At 45.9% G+C, this 20,492-nt stretch overlaps 1 protein-coding gene across 4 annotated transcripts in view; it reads right to left on the bottom strand.

Annotated features, from left to right (window-relative positions):
• The window catches only part of SFSWAP (splicing factor SWAP), a 92,007-nt gene that overhangs the window by 15,700 nt on the left and 55,815 nt on the right, over positions 1–20,492 (bottom strand). For 3 of the 4 annotated variants that reach the window (XM_055235908.2, XM_055235910.1, XM_055235911.2), the window contains 3 exons: positions 20,046–20,236; positions 7,655–7,920; positions 167–322 (listed from right to left, as the gene is read on the bottom strand). In XM_055235908.2, the coding sequence (XP_055091883.1) occupies positions 167–322; positions 7,655–7,920; positions 20,046–20,236 (613 nt within the window). The remainder of the gene's footprint in view (positions 1–166; positions 323–7,654; positions 7,921–20,045; positions 20,237–20,492) is intronic. The other variant, XM_055235909.2, reaches the window with a different exon arrangement.

Genomic DNA, 20,492 nt, shown 5'->3' with positions numbered 1-20,492 from the left:
ATGCCACAGGCTGTGCTTCTGCAGATCAGCTCGGGATCCCTCAGCCCTCGGCATCCTGGAGAGCCCGGAGTGGCTGCCCTTTAACTGACAGAATGGTTTTGATTTTTTTTCCAGACCTTTCCTAAGATTTACAGAACAGATGATAAAGGCGAGGTCAGTTAGACACCTTGACGTTTTACCAGGTTTTCCCTCAAAAGAGCTCGCGGAGTCAAATCTGGTGGTGGTCGAGGCTGCCTGATAACTTCCTGGCTCGGCTGCCGCTGTCACTGATGTGCTGCTCTGACAGGGCTCCGCGCGCAGCGTCCCTGGGGAGGCTGTGGCTCTGTGACACGGAGGCACACACTTCACATTCAGAATAAAAGGTGCTGGGCTGGGCGCTACCAGAACTCTGAAAAAAGCTCTGCTTATTCAAAGCTATAGTGGCTAGGGAATGCTTACATGTAGAATTCTACAATAAACTCAATAATCAGGAAAAATAAGTTAGTTTTTAAGGCCTGCAAATTCGTAACTTTGAAATACAATACCATTTTGTTGTGGCTATTAGTAATAGACTTCTTTAAAGGGAAGTGGCTGTTACCAGTAGATTTTCAAGTTATCTGGGGAAAACGCCCATCTCAGAATGAGGGGCTACATACCATTAGACAATTCTCTAAGTTTGACTTTAGCTAAAGAAGCTTTAATGCTTTTTATTCTGTTAATTAGGCTTCTCATATTGATACCACAACATAGTGCAAGAAATAGGAATTCCATTTAATAAGCCAATCATCCGCATAATGTGACCAGAGGCCTTCTTAAAGATGAAATGGTCTGAATTAAATACTTTCAAGCATTACGTGACTCATGGTTTTTTTTTTTTTTTTCTGAAAAAAGCATAATGGTTTGCTTTCAAATAGAAACATAATGAGACTTTTTTCAATGATAAAACTCCAGAAATTTTATCTAAATGACAGTGGTCATATTCATAAATAGCCTCTTTTCTCCAACATTTAACCATTTCATCTACTCCACTTCCTCCATTCACGTCCCTACCCACGGCCTTTCAGTCACGGAATTATCTGTGCAGATGACTCAGCAGCAAGGTCTGGCTCTACCACAGCTGGAACTACCAGCAACTCCCGGGATAATCCCTGCAGATGACTCAGCAGCAAGGTCTGGGCTCTACCAGCAGCTCCCGGGGCTTAATTTTCCTCAAGTTGAAATTGGATCTGATTTCACCTGCAATTCCTCCTTGTGTCCCCAGCCCGGTGACAGCCGCTGCAGCTCCCCTCCTTCCTGGACTGCTCAGCGCAGACACCCTCTGGTCTTATCTGTGTTTGGCTACGATTCACTTTGATTCACTTTGCAAGGGATGGAATGACGGTCCTCACCTTGGCATGATCAAAGGCCGGGCGCGGTGGCTCACGCCTGTAATCCCAGCACTTTGGGAGGCCGAGGCGGGCGGATCACGAGGTCAGGAGATCGAGACCATCCTGGCTAACACAGTGAAACCCCATCTCTACTAGAAATACAAAAAATTAGCCGGGCGAGGTGGCGGGCGCCTGTAGTCCCAGCTACTCCGGAGGCTGAGGTAGGAGAATGGCGTGAACCCCAGGGGGCGGAGCCTGCAGTGAGCCGAGATTGCGCCATTGCACTCCAGCCTGGGCGACTCTGTCTCAAAAAAAAAAAAAAAAAAAAAAAAAAACAAAAAAAAAACACTACCACTCGGGGAACTGCAAGCATCTGGTTTCCCCCTTTAAGGAGCAGGATTAGGAGTTGAGTCGTTGCTTTTACTGATTTGCTATGCAGTTTATTGTGGGTAAAAAGGGCAGTGAGGAGCCACAACTTTCAACCTAAAATAGAAACCCAATGTGGCCTGAGTCCCTTCTGAATGCTAAACAAGTCTCCTAAGAAAAGTCTTCCAAATCCCCAGTCTTCACCAACCCCAAGTATTTAGGGAGCTAATTTCTACAAAGAATTATATACATATATATATATAAATTTTTTTTTTTTTTTTGAGATGGAGTCTCGCTCTGTAGCCCAGGCTGGAGTGCAGTGGCGCGATCTCGGCTCACAACAAGCTCCACCTCCCGGGTTCACACCATTCTCCTGCCTCAGCCTCCCAAGTAGCTGGGACTACAGGTGCCCGCCACGATGCCTGGCTAATTTTTTGTATTTTTAGTAGAGATGGAGTTTCACCGTGTTAGCCAGATGGTCTCAATCTCCTGACCTCGTGATCTGCCCGCCACGGCCTCCCAAAGTGCTGGGATTACAGGCGTGAGCCACCGCGCCTGGCCAGAAATATATTTTTATCACATAGATCTCTACACTGGAAGATATCATAAAATGATAACATTCAAAGATCTATCTAGAACTCCCAGAAGCCCAGGCTAACTCTGAAGATGCATTTAGATAACTAAATGAACACAAGAGACTATCTTAGCAAAAGTTTTAAAAATAAACTTAGTTTCAAGCTGATACTTGTTAAAATTTAATTTCAGGTTGTAAATGAACTGCATGAGTACTTCTTCATTCCATTAAGATAGAGAACCAGATACGATATCAAAATACAAATGAAAACAGAAAACAAGACAATAAAAGTATTTTACTTTAATCTTTTTTTTTTTTTAGACGGAGTCTTGCTCTGTTGCCCAGGCTGGAGTGCCGTGACACGATCTTGGCTCACTGCAACCTCCACCTCCCGGGTTCAAGCAATTCTCCTGCCTCAGCCTCCCGAGTAGCTGGGATTACAGGCACACACCAACACCCCTGGCTAATTTTTGTATTTTTAGTGGAGTTTAAGGCCAGGCTGGCCTTAAACTCCTGACCTCAGGTGATCTACCTGCATCAGCCTCCCAAAAAGCTGTGATTATAGGCGTGAGCTACCGTGCCAGCCTCAATGTTGATATAAAAGACACTAAATACTACCTTGTTGTAACTAGTATACTTTTTGAGAAGCAACATAGTGATTTTCCAAAACTAAAGATTTTTCCACGACTAATTTGCCTTTGGAGATCCAGAGTCACCTATAACTTAGACATACTAAATAAATGGGACTTCAACCACAGGAACAGTATAGCCATTACATAAATATTCATTGTGCTGTACGAAGGCTTTCTAATCTTAACTTTCTGTATTTTACATAGAATTTTAGTAATATATAAAACAAAATCCATTCCATATAGCATCCTACCACAATTAGAAATATTAACAACTGCGGTATTCTGCTGTGGGCTGGCAGCAGTCATTAAAAATGATCAGTTAGGTCTGTTCAGGCCCAGGTGACAAGTCTGATCCATTCTGAGTGGAGGCTGCATTTGTAACCGTTTATTCTATCTGATAACAACAGCATTAACACTTCAATATTTTGGTTAAAATTTAGTTATCTTTTATACTCCAATAATTCATATTACTGAGGAGATCACCACCCCTCCCATTTCTAACTTGTGTTTTAAAGCCACTTGGATCCCTGGAAATGATTAGTGCTGGCAGAGCTTGGATGGAGGAGGCAGGTTTGCAGCCAGTTTAGAAAAACGCAAAATCCTACTCAATAAAACACGCACTCCCTGTTCCCAGAAGAGCTGAGGCAGAATTCCACAAGAAAAGGTTATGGTGAGAAACCACCAGCTTCTTCTTCTTTTGTTATAAGACTATGTTGATCAGGCTAGATTTGATCTCCTGGGCTGAAGGAATCCTCCTGCTTCTGCCTCCCAAGCATCTGGGGCTTGACTAGCTTGTTTAACTTATGTCCTCGGATTCCAGAGCCCAAGGCGCCACTGGTCTCTGCACCCAGCTATGCCCTTGGCCCTGTGGTGGGGAACCACTGCCAGGGGCCAGCACCCACAGTAGAACTTGCTAGACAGTCCAACACCTGGAAGGTTTTGTTTTATAATATTCTTATTTTCATTTTATAATAAACTTGCACTTTGCCTTCATGTTTTGTCTTAGTTGCAAAATCAAATGCTTTTTAATCAGTTATTTAACTACAATTAACTAAAAGTATGTAGATACTACCTCCTCAGCCATGGAGATTAATGAAAAATCGGAGTGTTCTGAAAACACTTTGCTCTGCTGACACTGTAGAGTATTTTAAATGTAGGCCGGATTAAAATTTGTAGCCTGCCATCACGGTAGAAACCATACTCAGATAATTCTCACCTTAATTTTTTCTTTTAACTGAAAGTTACAAACAAATGAGTAGGATTCTGCTTTTTGAACTTGTCAGCAGTGAATATACAAAAATAATATAAAGATATATTTATATATAAAGGAATATGTAACTAAAGCTATTCTAAAGTAAATTATTCAAAAATATGTAACTCTAAATCTATTCTAAAATAAATATTCAAATAATATGTAAAATGACCTTTTCTACTATAGACTAGTCAACAAAAAGGATGTACAACTTAGAAACCTGAAATTCTGAGTGTTAGGTGAAGCCTTTCAGCTCTGAATATACCAATGTGGGAAAAGCTGGGGGCCATGGCATCACCTGTCCTTAGAAGTGAATGGTGGGATACTCGGAAATATCAGACATCACATCCGCTGTGTTTGCAAAAACTCCCCAAATGAAAGCTGAGCTAATTTCTTACGCTAAAGAAATACCATGAACAGCTCTTACAATGATCGGTCCCCAAGGCTTGGGATTTAGGAAGGAATTATGCTTTCTTTTGAGCCTGTAGAAAAGGAAAATTGGGAAGAATTTTACTGACTGTGGTTACTAGGAGGGCTTGTTTCTGTCTATCTTTAGCTATGTAATGTCGTAAGAAACATTTTCAAGTGGGAAATTTTTTATTTTAATCTTCATTTAATTGCATTTAGAGGCAGGGTCTCGCTCTGTCACCCCGGCTGGAGTGCAGTGGCGTGATCATAGCTCCCTGCAGCCTCAAACTCCTGCTCAGCTCAAGCAATCCTTCCACCTCAGACTCTACGCTTGAGCTCAGGAGTTCAAAGCATGCACTGCCACGCCGGGCTAATTTAAAAAAAAATTTTGTAGAGATAGGTTTTCACTATGTTGCCAAAGCTAGTCTTGAACTCCAGGCCTCAAAGTAATCCTCTCATCTTGGCTTCCCAAAGCACTGGAATTTCAGGTGTGAGCCATTGTGCCTGGCCTCAAATGAGAAATTTTTAAAAAGCTTCGATATACAATACAAGTTCCTGGGAGCCTTCAAAAATTGAAGATACGTTAGCAAAACTGTTCATTTGATTAGAAAATAGCAAGGTTTCTTTTTTGCATGTATAAGGGTATGAAGTGATGAAACATTTAAAACACTCGCAAAAATGTAGAGTGAAAGATCAAATTGATTTATCATGGAGTCAAATCCAATTTCACTGCAGAGGAGTGTAAATGCTTGTCAAACTTTAAGTGTTGGCCAGGGTAAAAATAAGGAAAGCAGGCTGGGCACGGTGGCTCACGCCTGTAACCTCAGTACTGTGAGAGGCTGAGGTGGGTGGATCACCTGAGGTCAGGAGTTCGAGGCCAGCCTGGCCAACATGGTGAAACCCCATCTCTACTAAAAAAACAAAATTAGCTGGGCGTGGTGGTGCGCGCCTGTAATCTCAGCTACTTGGGAGGCTGAGGCAGAAGAATCACTTGAACCCAGGAGGCAGAGGTTGCAGTGAGCCAAGATTGCGCCATTGCACTCCCGCCTGGGAAACAAGAGCAAAAACTCCGTCTCTAAATAAATAAACGAATAAATAAGTAAAGAAAGTAAGCATATCGTTTTTAGGATATATTCAGAGAAGCAAATGTGTAAAATTATACTTAAAAAGCCCGTAAAGCTCCCAAGGCATCTGTATTTTTCCCACGGAAACATAAGAGCTAACACCAATTCCAGAAGAAAAGCTAGATGAGCACAGTCAGTGAGGAGTTAGAGAAACCGAGGAGAGTCAGCCAGTGTTCAGCAGCGAGCCCGAGGTGTAACGGGGTCCTGAAAACAGGGCGAACTGTGCCAACTTCCTGTAGGCCAGCCACTGTTCTGTTTTTAAAAAATGGTTTTCACCAAGATGTAAATTCTGTGACTCTTAAATGTTTTTACATTTTTCATTTCTGTTGCCAGAAATGTTAACCTGCTTTCTGAAAAACTGGCTCCTTATCAAGAACAGCTTTGGTTTAATAGTGACTCCTGGAGGGAGGGTGGAGAGGAAACATGCTCTCCCGCCCTCTTCACACACGCCCACCAGCGCCCTCTTCACACATACCCACCCGCACCCTCTTCACACACGCCCACCAGCGCCCTCTTCACACACGCCCACCAGTGCCCTCTTCACACACGCCCACCAGCGCCCTCTTCACACACGCCCACCAGCGCCCTCTTCACACACGCCCACCAGTGCCCTCTTCACACACGCCCACCAGCACCCTCTTCACACACGCCCACCAGCGCCCTCTTCACACACGCCCACCAGTGCCCTCTTCACACACGCCCACCCGCACCCTCTTCACACACGCCCACCAGCGCCCTCTTCACACACGCCCACCTGTGCCACCCTCTTCACACACGCCCACCAGCGCCCTCTTCACACACACCCACCTGTGCCACCCTCTTCACACACGCCCACCAGCGCCCTCTTCACACACGCCCACCAGCGCCCTCTTCACACACGCCCACCAGCACCCTCTTCACACACGCCCACCAGCGCCCTCTTCACACACGCCCACCAGTGCCCTCTTCACACACGCCCACCAGTGCCCTCTTCACACACGCCCACCAGTGCCCTCTTCACACACGCCCACCTGTGCCACCCTCTTCACACACGCCCACCAGCGCCCTCTTCACACACGCCCACCTGTGCCACCCTCTTCACACACGCCCACCAGCGCCCTCTTCACACACGCCCACCAGCACCCTCTTCACACACGCCCACCAGCACCCTCTTCACACACGCCCACCCGCACCCTCTTCACACACGCCCACCAGCACCCTCTTCACACACGCCCACCAGCGCCCTCTTCACACACGCCCACCAGCGCCCTCTTCACACACGCCCACCAGCGCCCTCTTCACACACACTCACCGGTGCTGCATCTCTGCACACACGCTCACCGGTGCCACATGAAGTGTGTGCAGAGTGCGGCGCCGGTGAGTGTATGTGCAGAGCAGAGAATCCAAACCCAGGACCAGTGCTAAAGTGTTCTCCTGTCTTGCAACTTCACACATTTGAGAGAAATTAGCATGGGAAACTTTACTTATACAAATAAAACAGAAGACCCCCCAGCACACCACCCTGTGAATCTTTCACACAATCAGCAAATGTGGTAGGCTCGCTTCCAGGACCCATTAGAATTTAAACAAACCAATTTTTAAAAACCCGGCAGTAGTTTATGAGCTTTGAAAAGTTAAGTAGAGGCCTGCGCGGTGGCTCAGGCCCGTAATCCCAGCACTCTGGGAGGCCGAGGTGGGTGGATCACCTGAGGTCAGGAGTTTAAGACCAGCCTTGCCAACACGGTGAAACCCCGTCTCTACTAAAAACACAAAAATTAGCCTAAAAATTAGTATAAAACAAATATCTGAAAAAGATCTTACTTGGACTTGCAAGGCACACATGCACATGCATACACGCATCTGCTTAATGAAAGCGGCACTGATTTTAAACGTTCTACCTAGCTCTACTGGGTGTCCTGTGAAGGACACAGAAGTCATGAGGGCACCAGAGGTGCTGCCCCTTTCACACCCACCTCGACCGCCGCACTGTCCGATAGGCACTGGGAAGAGAATGCTTTGCTTTTGAGTGTGATCTAGACCTGGACTTGGATGACGAATGGTACTTGGGAGAACGCGATCTTGTTCGAGATCTCTTTTTGTGCTTTTTCTTTTTCTTTTCTTTCTCTTCTTCTCTTGGTGGATCTTTGCTTTTGCTCGAAGGCCTATCGGGTGGTTTAACTTCTAAAGTAGGCAGAGGTCTGCCTCCAGTCAGTAGAGGGCAGGGCGTAGTGCTGGATTCCTAAGAATAAAAGGAAAATCTGGGTGTTAACAGGGAAAACAGAACATTGAAGATGTATATTTATAAAATTTCAACTTTGGGCCCCTCATACCAACAAACACAGCAACCATCTCTTAGAAAGTCTCCTCCTGTGGCTATCCAGAGTGACCTCGTCACCTCCCAGATGCAAAAGGAGAAAGTGAACCCTCTGGTTCCCGAGCCTTTCCACAGGCAGCACTCCCTTCCCAGCCTCCAGGCTGTGGACAGCCGGAGCCAACAAGAGGAGCGCAGTATTAGAGTATTAGAGATGCTATGCTGGAAAAAACACATTCCTTTTTAGTTCATCCACTGTGGAAGTCAGTGTGGCCATTCCTCAGGGATCTGGAACTAGAAATACCATTTGACCCAGCCATCCCATTACTGGGTATATACACCCAAAGGATTATAAATCATGCTGCTATAAAGACACATGCACACGTATGTTTACTGCGGCACTATTCACAATAGCAAAGACTTGGAACCAACCCAAATGTCCAACAATGATAGACTGGATTAAGAAAATGTGGCACAGATACACCATGGAATACTATGCAGCCATAAAAAACGATGAGTTCATGTCCTCTGTAGGGACATGGATGAAGCTGGAAACCATCATTCTCAGCAAACTATCTCAGGGACAAAAAACCAAACACCGCATCTTCTCACTCATAGGTGGGAATTGAACAATGAGAACACATGGACACAGGAAGGGGAACATCACACTCCAGGGACTGTTGTGGGGTGGGGGGAGGGGGGAGGGATAGCATTAGGAGCTACACCTAATGCTAAATGACAAGTTAATGGGTGCGGCACACCAACATAGCACATGTATACATATGTAACTAACTTGCACGTTGTGCACATGTACCCTAAAACTTAAAGTATAATAAAAAAAAATAGTTCTTAAGGAAAAAAAAATAGTTTTAACTACCAGAGGAGAGATTCCTCAAACCTCCAATATTAGGTTTTTAAATGAACATCTGCACTACTCTGACAATAATTTTTAAAGAAGGTCTAGGTTCCCCTTTGATGTTTTAAAACCTCTCCGTCTGAGTGTCACATACATACAGAAGAGCATATGAATATTCAATGCATCCTGACACATTTCCACCACAGCTCACTGGAACCAGATCAGGAGACAGCACCCTTCAACAGCATAGGCCTGCAGGCTGCCCCTCTTTCCCCAGAAAGCTCACTCTCTCCTCACTTTAAGTGAATTTTAAACTACAGCCATTAAACATTTCACACCTTTAGACACAGTGAAAAATCTGCAATTTATCCTTTGTGCCTTGAAGAAATTCAGGTTAGGTGCTGGGGTGGGGGACCCAGTCTCCCAGGCTGCCCCCAGCTGCTCCCTGGGGAAAGAGCTCCAGCCCAGCCCGTGGCACAGCGTGTGCAGGACGGCATCTGTGAAGGGCAAAGTGCTAAGGGTGCTTCCCTCCCTCCTTTCCTCTCCTTAGGTCCACTGTGGCAAGGCCAGCTGGCTGCGGGAAAACACTGCAGAAATGATTCCTCTACAGTTATGCTTCTTACTTTGGCTTTGAGATCAAAAGCAATTCAGCAGAGCCCTGGTGGGGCAGGCCCCAATTTAAGATGAGATTCCACTTGAGCTGGCTGCTTTATGCTGGCACCGTGATTTCACAGCCCTCTGTTCAGCCTCCTTGCTGTTTCCGTTTACACCGTGCTCCCTAGCGCCCCTCCCTGGTTGTGGGCGTGCTGCGGGCAGGAGGGCAGGGATGAATTCGTCCTCGGGATCTGATGGCCGCTACCAAGTTCATCTTTAAGGCTCTGCCTAAATTATCTCCAGGGATATTTTGGCAAAAAAATCCATTTTACTGTGGGACAGTTCTTATCAAAAAGGTCTTTCTCATTTAAAATTCTGTAAGTGTAACAATATTTTTCAGGTCAAACTTTTAAATTTTTTTTGTTTTTTTTGTTTGTTTGTTTGCTTTGAGGCAGAGTCTTGCTCTGTCGCGGGGTGGAGCGCAGTGGCGTGATCTCAGCTCACCACAACCTCCGTCTCCCGGCCTCAAGTGATTCTTGTGCCTCAGCCTCCAGAGTAGCTGGGATTACAGGCATGTGCCATCATGCCCAGCCAATTTTTTTTTTTTTTTTTTTTGTATTTTTAGTAGAGAAAGGGTTTTGCTATTTTGGCCAGGCTGGTCTCAAACTCCTGGCCTCAAGTGATCTGCACGCCTCAGCCTCCCCAAGTGCTGAAATTACAGGCGTGAACTACCGCGCCCAGCTAAAATATTTTATTGCTTACATAATTCTAACACACAAACGTCCAATGACAAACCAAGCTCTATATCCAAGAACACCTCCACTCTGGCATTAGTCAGGATTTGCCCACAAGCAATGCTAAATGATCCTTTAAAAATACAATAAATAAAAAGGTAGTAAGCTTTACAACTTCAGAGGCTCAACATCCTAGCTCTGGCCTCTCCCATACACATCGAAAGGGAGAGCGCTTCCATTCTGCAAAGAGCAAAGAACACAGGTTTGTGAGCTGAGGACATCCTCTGAGGTGAGCCCTGGGTGGACACCAGATAAATCAGCTGATGCACTAAAAAAATCCCAATATCCACGGCCTCTACATCAGGAGTACACGCTGCACAGAAAGCAAGCTGGCCCCGGGGATGAAACAAAAAATCCCACTATCCATGGCCTCTAAATTAGGAGTACACGCTGCGCAGAAAGCATGCCAGCCCCCCAATATCCATGGCCTCTACATCAGGAGCACACGCTGCACAGAAAGAAAGCCGGCCCCGGGGATGAAAGACGCCATTGGGAACCTCAGCACAGGTGCCTGTGAGTGTTCGGCGAAGTCAGAGCTGCTGCAGGTCCTTTCAACAAGGCCCGGGATTTCCCCAGGAAAACAAAGAGAAAGCTGAAGAGAAGGGGAGCCGAGACACATACTCCACCCTCGAGTAAGGAGTTTGTTCTGTGAGGAGAAGGAAGAGAAACATGTCTTTGCTGTCTTTTTCTGGTGAAGAACTCTCCTCATTTACTCTCTCCACGCTCACAAAATCACTGCACTAATTTGGTGTGTGATTGATAACGCGCTGCTTTAAAACAGAGGGGAGATGGAAAAACATGGTCCCTGGCAAACGTCTGTGAAAGACAAAACCAAACGGGCGCGAGACACCATCTGAGGCACAGTCAAGACAAACAGGAGTGCGAGGAGTCAACTCTCCAGCTGGGTTTCTATTCATATTTCTAAAGCCAACTTAATGATTTGAGCCTCTTAACTTTTCTTTTTGCCTTTACCCTAATGCCTGTCATTAATAATACTTATCTCACCACTGCGGTTCAAGACCAGGGCTCCATTCTGAAGCGACGGGACAGTCTGAATCAACACTTTCAAATGTCACTTGTAATCAAGTCCAGTCTATTTATTCCAACAACATGATCATCCTTCACCACGAAGGTGAAAACTGGAGCTGCTGTGACCTCTGCCAGGCTGAATTAAGATGGTTCATTATGTTGACATTACTGCTTTTTTTCAGCTTCAAGTGCTAAAAGTGCACAAGGACTGATGCCAAACACAGCTTCCCAGAAACCACGGCTGCCTTTGAGATGAATTTTAATATTCCAGCAAAAATGATCAAAACTGAAGTCATGGCCGGGCGCGGTGGCTCACGCTTGTAATCCCAGCACTTTGGGAGGCCGAGGCGGGTGGATCACGAGGTCAGGAGATCGAGACCACGGTGAAACCCCGTCTCTACTAAAAATACAAAAAATTAGCCGGGCGTGGTGGTGGGCGCCTGTAGTCCCAGCTACTCGGAGAGGCTGAGGCAGGAGAATGGCGTGAACCCGGGAGGCGGAGCTTGCAGTGAGCCGAGATTGCGCCACTGCACTCCAGCCTGGGTGACAGAGCGAGACTCCGTCTCAAAAAAAAAAAAAAAAACAAAAAAAAAAAAACAAAAAAAACAAAAAAAAAAAAAACTGAAGTCATGTTTGAGTGTAGGGGGCAGACATACATTGGTTTAGGTAGAATCTGGGACAAAGCAAGTAACTTCTGAAAAACGGTCATTTATGAGCACTAAAAGCTTACTGCCTGCCACTTCTGTAACACTGGAAAATAACACTGATTAGTCCCCCTTTATCACAATGAAGAATTTGGCAACAAAATTAGCACACGAACTAGCAACTATTATTTCCTACTGTGCCAAAACAAATTGCTCAAAAGCAGACCGACTTTGTATCTGATTGTATTTGAAAATAAAAGAAATCTTATTTGTGAAGGGCACTACATTAACTATGAAATGGGCCAATCCCACGGATGGATGACCAACACTGCAGCGTCGCTCTCCACCCTTCACCCAGCCCCACTGCCCTACCACGTCCTGCCCAGGTGCGTCCTCCCACCCCTGCCCCCAGCCCCACAGCCCCCCAGCCACACTGTTTCAGTGGAAATGCTGCTCTCATCCTGTCGGTCTCTCGTGCTCACTTATTCTGGCATCCCAGGCTCTCCACAACTGGCCTCCCACTGTCATTCCCGTTCTGCCTGAGAACGCATCTTCCCGAGTGGGGCCACCTGTCCTTTATCACTTGTGGGTCTTTGGCCCTCATGGGCCCTCACTATTGTGGTAAGCTCCTCAAGGACTCGCCTGAGCCCCAGGTCCCGGAGCCGCCACTCTCCTCCTGGCTGTGCTGTCCTGATGGAAATGCCCATGTGTGAACAGCAACAGCTTAAATGCAGTCACGGTCACTGGTTAACAAGCACGCTTCTAATGCATATCCCAAAGCACCTCAGCACCTAGCACACAGCAGAGATTCAGCAAACACAGGCGGGTTTCGGTTCCTATTTCCTTTTCAAACTCTTACTGGAATCGTAAACTTGGCAGGATCAGTAACTTGAAAACATTTGTGGGCTGGGTGCAGGGGCTCATGCCTGTCATCCTAGCATCTTGAGAGGCCAAGGCGGGAGAACTGCTTGAGGCCGGGAGTTCAAGACCAGTCTGGGCAATATAGCAAAATCCCGTCTCTACCAAAAATACAAAAAAATTTAGCTGGGCATGGTGGCAAGTGCATGTAAGTCCTAGCTACTCTGGAGGCTGAGGTAGGAGGACTGCTTCAGGCTGGGAGGTCAAGGCTGCAGTGAGCTGTGATGGTACCACTGCATTCCAGCTTGGGCGACAGAGTGAGACTCTCTCAAAAAAGAAAAAGAAAAAAATTTGTGGAATCTAAGAAATCACCCTGCAGTCTGTTGCTACTATGTAAATGACTGCATGAAAAAAGGGGTTCAATGAAGACTTCTGCCTTCTCTTCATCCTGGATTAAGAACACACACTAGGAATGAAGAGAGAATGTATGTGATACGGGCAGGAGGCAGGGAAATACTGGCGAGGGCTTCACACTCAAGCCTGGACCCGTTGCCCAAAGTGACAACTATCCCTGTTTTCCCACCTGAATGTTGCCTTTTGGCCTGCTCTGCCCCCTATCCTGTGCCCGTAAGAACCCCAGACTCCAGACTCAGGGGACACACACAGAAGAGCAAGCATCTGAGCGAAGAGAGGAGAGGACACAGCTGGATGTTGGAGAGGAATTTGGCTGAGGGATGGCCACACTCCAGGGGAAAATTATCTTACTGCTGTACCCCCTTTTCAGCTTCCCTTTCTGCTGAGAGCCACTTCCACAGCTCAATAAAGTCCTCCACATTCACCACCCTTTAATTCGTTCGTGTGACCTGATTCTTGCTGGATGCTGGACAAGAACTCAGGTACCACGAGGGCAGGGTGTAATGGCTGTCACCCTGACCCTCCACTGCGCTGATTAACACTCAACACTCATTGTAACAAGCTTTCTGGGGCTCCAGGGGTCACAGACACCCATTCCCGGATGGCAGAGCTGAAAGAGCATTGTAATATGCTTGGAGGCTGCCGTGAGGCCAGCGCAGAGCCTGCTCCCACCAGAGAGGAGCATTCCTTTGCTCTGGTTCCCGCACCTGTCCGTTCATGTGGTCCCTCCCGTAAGGGATTGAGTGGCGGCGAGTAAACAAGCCACCCCCTTTGCCAGTCCTGAGAAGGGGTCAAGGAACTCTCCAGTCTCATATGCAGGTTTATATGCACGATTTTTGCATATGCTTTTATATATTTTATACGCCACTTGAAAAATTTAGAGTACTGCCAATATCTTTCCATGCCAATAGGCACACTTTAGGACATCATTTACAACCGTACTTGAATATGTAAAATCACCTCTCCTAACCGTCAACGGGACTGAACAGGAACATGGACGCAGAAAGATCGAGTACAAATGGGAATTCAGCATGTTGTAAAGAAGGCTCTGTGGGTCACTGGGGAAAAGATGTATGACTTAGTTAATGTGTTGCATCTATAGCGACATGCTCCTCAAACTGAAATAAATTCCAAGTGTGGCAGGTCAGAAGCGTACCAGGGGAATAAACGTTTGTGATACTGATGACAAACAGCTAACATGATGCAGCATAAGACAAAGAAAGGGCCCTTCCTGGGCCCAGAAGAAACACGGGCCCAGGCTAAGGGAAAGCCAGTTCAAAAGGCAGCAGACAATGCCAAGAAACATTAGCAAAGTGGCCGGGCGCGGTGGCTCAGGCTTGTAATCCCAGCACTTTGAGATGCTGAGGCGGGCGGATCATGAGGTCAAGAGATAGAGACCATCCTGGCCAACATGGTGAAACCCTGTCTCTACTGCAAATATAAAAATTAGCTGGGTGTGGTGGCGCCCACCTATAGTCCCAGCTACTTGCGAGGCTGAGGCAGGAGAATCACTTGAACCCGGGAGGCGGAGGTTGCAGTGAGCCGATTGAGCCGAGTAGCACCACTGCATTCCAGCCTGGAGACAGAGCGAGACTCCGTCTCAAAAAAAAAAAAAAAAAAAAAAGAAACATTAGCAAAGCGACTCAGTATTACTTATCATTAAATACGTAAGTTAAAGCAGATGCTGCTTTCCCACCGAAAGGCTGATGGTAACCAATGCCGACAGGGGCATGAAGAAATAGTTCTCACACCCTATGGGGGCAAATAAAACTGCTACGATCCCTTCAGAGGTCAATTGAGCAGTATCTCAAATTAAAAAAGGAATTCCATGGTGAGGATTTCCGCCATGGGTGCACTCACTGGAGTACACAAGATACAGGACACAGATTGGGTGAAAGCGGCATCATTCACAGACAGACCCGAGACACAGCTCACATTTCCTACAGCAGGGGAGGGGCACACACAGAGAGGGTGATTTACAGGTAAACTACTTACAGTCATTCAGTCAATAAATATCTATCGAGTGCCTGTAACACACCAAACACTACTGTAAGCACTGATAACAGAAGGATCTCTACTGTAAGTGAAAAAAGATGTCAGAAAAATATGTAGGTTATGATCCCCTGTGAGGTTTTACATCTCTACATACATGAATCGAATTGAGTTTTTCCCCTCAAGGATGCACAGGAAACAAACGGGGTAGATGCACACGACCGAGCATCATTCAACCGTAAAAAGGAAGGGGGTCCAATGCGGCTGCCGCATGGCTGGACCCGGAGGACACCACGCTAGGCGAAGTCAGCCGGGCACAGAAGCACAGATACCACAGAATCCCACTCACACGCGGTCCCCAGGAGTCCTGTTCACAGAGGCTGCAAGCAGGTGGGTGCCAGGGCTGGGGGAGGGGAGAGCGGGGAGTTACTATTTAATGGCTATAGAGTTTTGGTTTTAGAAGACGGACATTCTGGGAATGGTTGGGTGGTAATGGTTGCACAGCGTGAATATACTTAATGCCAGCATAAAGTGCACAGTTAAAAAAGGTAAAATGGTAACCTTTATGTTAAAAACTCAAACTCTACAGAAGGGAGAGAATTGAGAGGAATTTTAAAAAGTGCCATTTCCACAAGAATTAAAAAAAAATACATAAGAAGGAAAGGACCTTTCCTCTGTTTTATACCTTTCTCTAGTATTTGAACTTTAAAAATCATATGTATACATCAGTTTTATAAAAAGTAAAGACAGAGAAGTGACCGTCCTTCAAGCACATAAGCTGCACTGTGGCTGTTTTCAGTTAACTTTAAGGTGACAGTAAAATTCCTGCCATGTTACGCCAGGCCTTGTATAAGGGAGTGTCCTCATGCCACCCTGCAGAGCAGGCCGGAGCTAGCCATGGCCCCGACAGACCTGGGGGTGCCATGAGCCTCCTGGTGCCGATGTGCCCTCAGCCACGCAGGCTTCCTCACCCAGGGCGTGCGGTGGCCAAATGTGGTCTTGTCTCAAGTCCTCCTGGATTCCGAGAATTTTACAACTACATAGCTGGGTCAAATGTCTCAACATCAGCGAGTAAAGTAGGTGCTAGAATACTTAGCAAAGTCAAGGGTAACCTGTCCCAGAAGTTGTTTCAGGCTAAAAATATTTTCGAGTTTGAATTTTATTTATGGCAATTGCCAATTTAATTACAAGTATTTTTGTTTCAGAAGCAATTAAAGACATTTATCATCATCTGCTACAACCATTACATTTTTGTTGAAATGGCTTGGTAGCTGTAATCTGCATATACACACAGACATATACGCAGGGAGCGCATCCTAGTGATTTAAACACTCATTTCTATGTTCTACAGATTCAAAAACCAATGCTTGCAAACAGGAGAGGTGAGAGAAGGTACGTATAAAAATAAACAGGACAGATTGAGACCATCTTGGCTAACATGATGAAACCCCATCTCTACTAAAAGTACAAAAAAAATTAGCCGGGTGTGGTGGCGGGAGCCTGTAGTCCCAGCTACTCGGAAGGCTGAGGCAGGAGAATGGCGTGAACCCAGGAGGCGGAGGTTGCAGTGAGCCAAGACTGTGCCACTGCACTCCAGCCTGGGCGGCAGAGTGAGATTCCATCTCAAAAAACAAACAAATAAATAAATAAATAAAATCAAAAAAATAAATAGGACAAAGGCCTAAGCTGTAACATATCTTGTGTTTATAAGGAAATAATTCTGGTTGCTGTGATGCAGAACTACAGCAGATTGGGAAAAACTGGGCTAGTGATAAATTATACTTGTGACTGAGTTTCACTGGAAATTTTATTACAACATACACATACAGTCATGTAATATAACTGGTTAAAGTATTCTTGTGAATGTCTTTCAATTAACCCCTTTACCCACTGCACAAATGATATCAAAACATGATAACCCGTAGGCCACTGTAATAGGTCCCTTACTTTCTTAAATTCCCTTCCCTCCTTGCTACATGCATATTTTCATGGCTGTAACCACAGAAGTGGATATATTTTATACTGTGCTTCTCCTGCTTATTACATCAGAAGCATTTTGTGTGTGGCTACAAGCGTCCTCATGATCATTTTTGTTGTTGTGTATTTCATCCCCTTATTGCTGCAGAGTATCCTTTTTTTTTTTGAGGAGTCTCGCTCTGTCGCCCAGGCTGGAGTACAGTGGCGCAGTCTTAGCTCACTGCAACCTCTGCCTGCCAGGTTCAAGAGATTCTCCTGCCTCAGCCTCCTGAGTAGCTGGGATTATAGGCATGTGCCACCACGCTCGGCTAATTTTTTGTATTTTTAGTAGAGACGAGGTTTCACCATGTTGGCCAGACTGATCTCGAACTCCTGGCCTCAAAATTGATCCACCCACCTTGGCCTCCCAAAGTGTTCGGATTACAGGCATGAGCCACCACGCCCAGCCAAGAAATCCTATTAAAGCTAAGGAATGACCACAGATCCTTCTGCCATAACTGGCTGAAGTGAGGAGCCAGGAGGCAGTCCTGACTCTGAGAGCTGTAGAAAGGCTGTGAAATGGTGTCCTGGGGGGCTGCTGGGGGTTCCCACCTTCCCTGAAAATGTTCATTTCTGGGACTGGCATGTCAAATGGCTCAGAGGACTGGGCACCACCGACCCGTGGAGCTGAGGCTACAGCAGGTGGCCGGGGCACTCAGGAATCAGGGCAGGAGCCCACCCTATGGCACTCAGGGACTCGACAGGGTCTCACACAAACTCATCTCCTCTGCTCTTCTTATCTAATTCTCCCCTCCTTGCTCATCAGGTATTATTTCTGAGGCCTCCTGCCAGATGTGAGAGGATTTCAGACTGGATTTCAGACTGACTCCCAAAACAGGAAAGCTGATTCAGCCTTCAGCATCATTTGAAAAGTCTGAGCTTAGAATGTTGTTTTCCACAGAAAAATAAGCGAAGTGACTTCAAGCAGAAAATCAGTTTTGAATAATGGCCCTGGACTCTTAGAAATGTCAATATAATTAAAGTGAAGGGCTCATTCTATACTATGGGAAAAAAAGAGCTACAAAAGACATGTGGGGCCACTTGGAGCAATGTGGCTGCAGCCTGCAGAGGAAGTGATGTACCATCAGTGGACAATCTGCATGCAGTGCTGTGTTTCCTAGGAGAAGGCCCTTCATGGGAAATGCAGCTGCAGTATTCAGGGCAGAGCGGTCACCACATCTGCAACGACTCTCAGAGAGGGCGAGCACGCGTGGGTCAACGTGTGCACATATAGATGAGTGAGCATGTGCATGCAATCGCCTGGGGTGCTGGGGGCATCTTACCATTCTTTCCAATTTTTTGAAGGTTTGAAACTTTTCAAAAAGTAAAATTCCCGGAGTTACTACCTTTGTTATTCTTTCCAACTTTTATTTATTTCATCACCCAGGCAGTGAGCATAGTAGCTAATAGGGAGGTTTTTGATCTTCACCCTCCTCCCTCCCTCCCTCTACCCTCAACGAAGCCCTCGTGTCTGCTGTTCTCTTCTCTGTGTCCATGTGCATTCAATGTTTAGCTCCCACTTATAAGCGAGAACATGTGGTGTCTGATTTTCTGTTCCTGTGTTCATTCATTCTTTTAGAGAGAGATTAGGTTGAGAAAGATTTTATAAAATGATTTTTAAGTGCTCTTGAAATAACATAAAACCACAACTTTTTAGCTATTGTCTAATTGTAGATGTAAATCCATTCTAATATTATAGTTCAAATGTTAAGTCAGCTTTTAATTCACCTACAATTATAGGACTAGCTACTAAAATGCCCAGTTTTGCCATAGTTTATTGCTACAAAGACAATCCTCCTTTAATCCTCAAAGGATGTGTCCTATTCTATTATTTTTCTTACTTTAAAAGAGTTATGGCTCCAAAATGCACCTAAACTCTCCAAAGAATTTCTGAATATTCTTGTAGTTTAAATACAAAATAAAATTCAGAGACAGAACTACTATAAGGAATCTAAAATTAAACTTAAAAGATTCTAAATTGATGTGACAAAAAAAAAAAAGCCGAGTTTTTGCTGAATATGATTAATTGCTGTACTGTTGCTGCTGAAGGCATCAGTATTTCCTGAAGGCCTCTGGTCTCGGACGTCGATGTGAGCAATCTCCTTGGCACAGGAGCCTGTGTCTACTGAAGGCCTCTGGTCTCGGATGCCCACGTGAGCAATCCCCTTGGCACAGGAGCCTGTGTCTACTGAAGGCCTCTGGTCTCGGATGCCCACGTGAGCAATCCCCTTGGCACAGGAGCCCGTGTCTACTGAAGGCCTCTCGTCCGAGGTACTGTTCTGAGCACCCCCACTTGGCAAGGAGACTTGTAAGGCAGCCACGTGATGACTCCCATGTAAGGGCATATTCCCGCTCACACCACTGAGGAAGCAGCCACATACTCCCGGAGTCTGTTCTCTTAACTCCCTCTTCCTTTTTCTCTTTAATTCAAGTGCTGACATTGATACAGACCGTGGCAAAAGGATTTCTGCCCTACGTGTGAGCGCAATACTGGTGCTGCTGCGGAGGGGGGGCTACAGTGAAGCGTGTCCACCACATTTCCCCAGCAGGACCCACGGGAGGCATTCCCTAAGCCCTCCTGCCAGCCCCATAAGGGCAGCGGTGAAGCAGAGGCTCCCCTGAAATCGCAGGCAGTATTTGCTATTGACATGAATGTGCACTTACGGGGGAAACTGTTGTCAAATTCTTAGATTCACAGCTATAAAGTAAAAGTCGGTCAACCCACGTAGGAAGGAAGAGCTGGGAGCTCATATCCCTCACTCACGCCAGAGACTAGGGCAGCTGGAGGGAGACACATCCTCCCTGCTTCTATGTACCATGCAGCCCCGCAAATACCAATGTGGGATTTTACTATACCTCGACGCTGAAAGGACTCTCCTCAATTTTCCCAGCTTCTGCTTCCGGCAGAGGATTTTTGAGGGTCTGTAAAAATAACGCCGCTTTCCTTTTACGTTCTGCTTGAAGCTGTTTCTCTTTTGACTCCTTAGACGCCTGGGCCAGCTTTTCCCGGGCAGCAGCCGCAAGGCGATCTTCCAGCTTTTGCTTTGCTTAAGGAATAAACAAAGAAAAAAGAGAAGTTTAGAGCAAACAGTATTTTATCTGACCTTAATTTTCACAGGTTGCAAAAGTGTCATATGATGCAGTTAGTTAAAGTTTCTGAATAGGTACATACATTGGACAAATCAAATTTTGAGAGAATTAGTTTATAACGTGCCCTTTTTTGGACATTTTACTTTCAGAGTTAGAAGGTTGATGAGACTCTATACTAACGAAAGCTGGAATAATGAAAACCTCAGAATGGCT

The sequence above is a fragment of the Symphalangus syndactylus genome, chromosome 13, assembly GCF_028878055.3.
Source record: "Symphalangus syndactylus isolate Jambi chromosome 13, NHGRI_mSymSyn1-v2.1_pri, whole genome shotgun sequence".
Taxonomy (NCBI): Eukaryota; Metazoa; Chordata; class Mammalia; order Primates; family Hylobatidae; genus Symphalangus; species Symphalangus syndactylus.
Note: the sequence above shows the minus strand (reverse complement) of the source record. Positions and strands in the feature narration are given on the sequence as shown.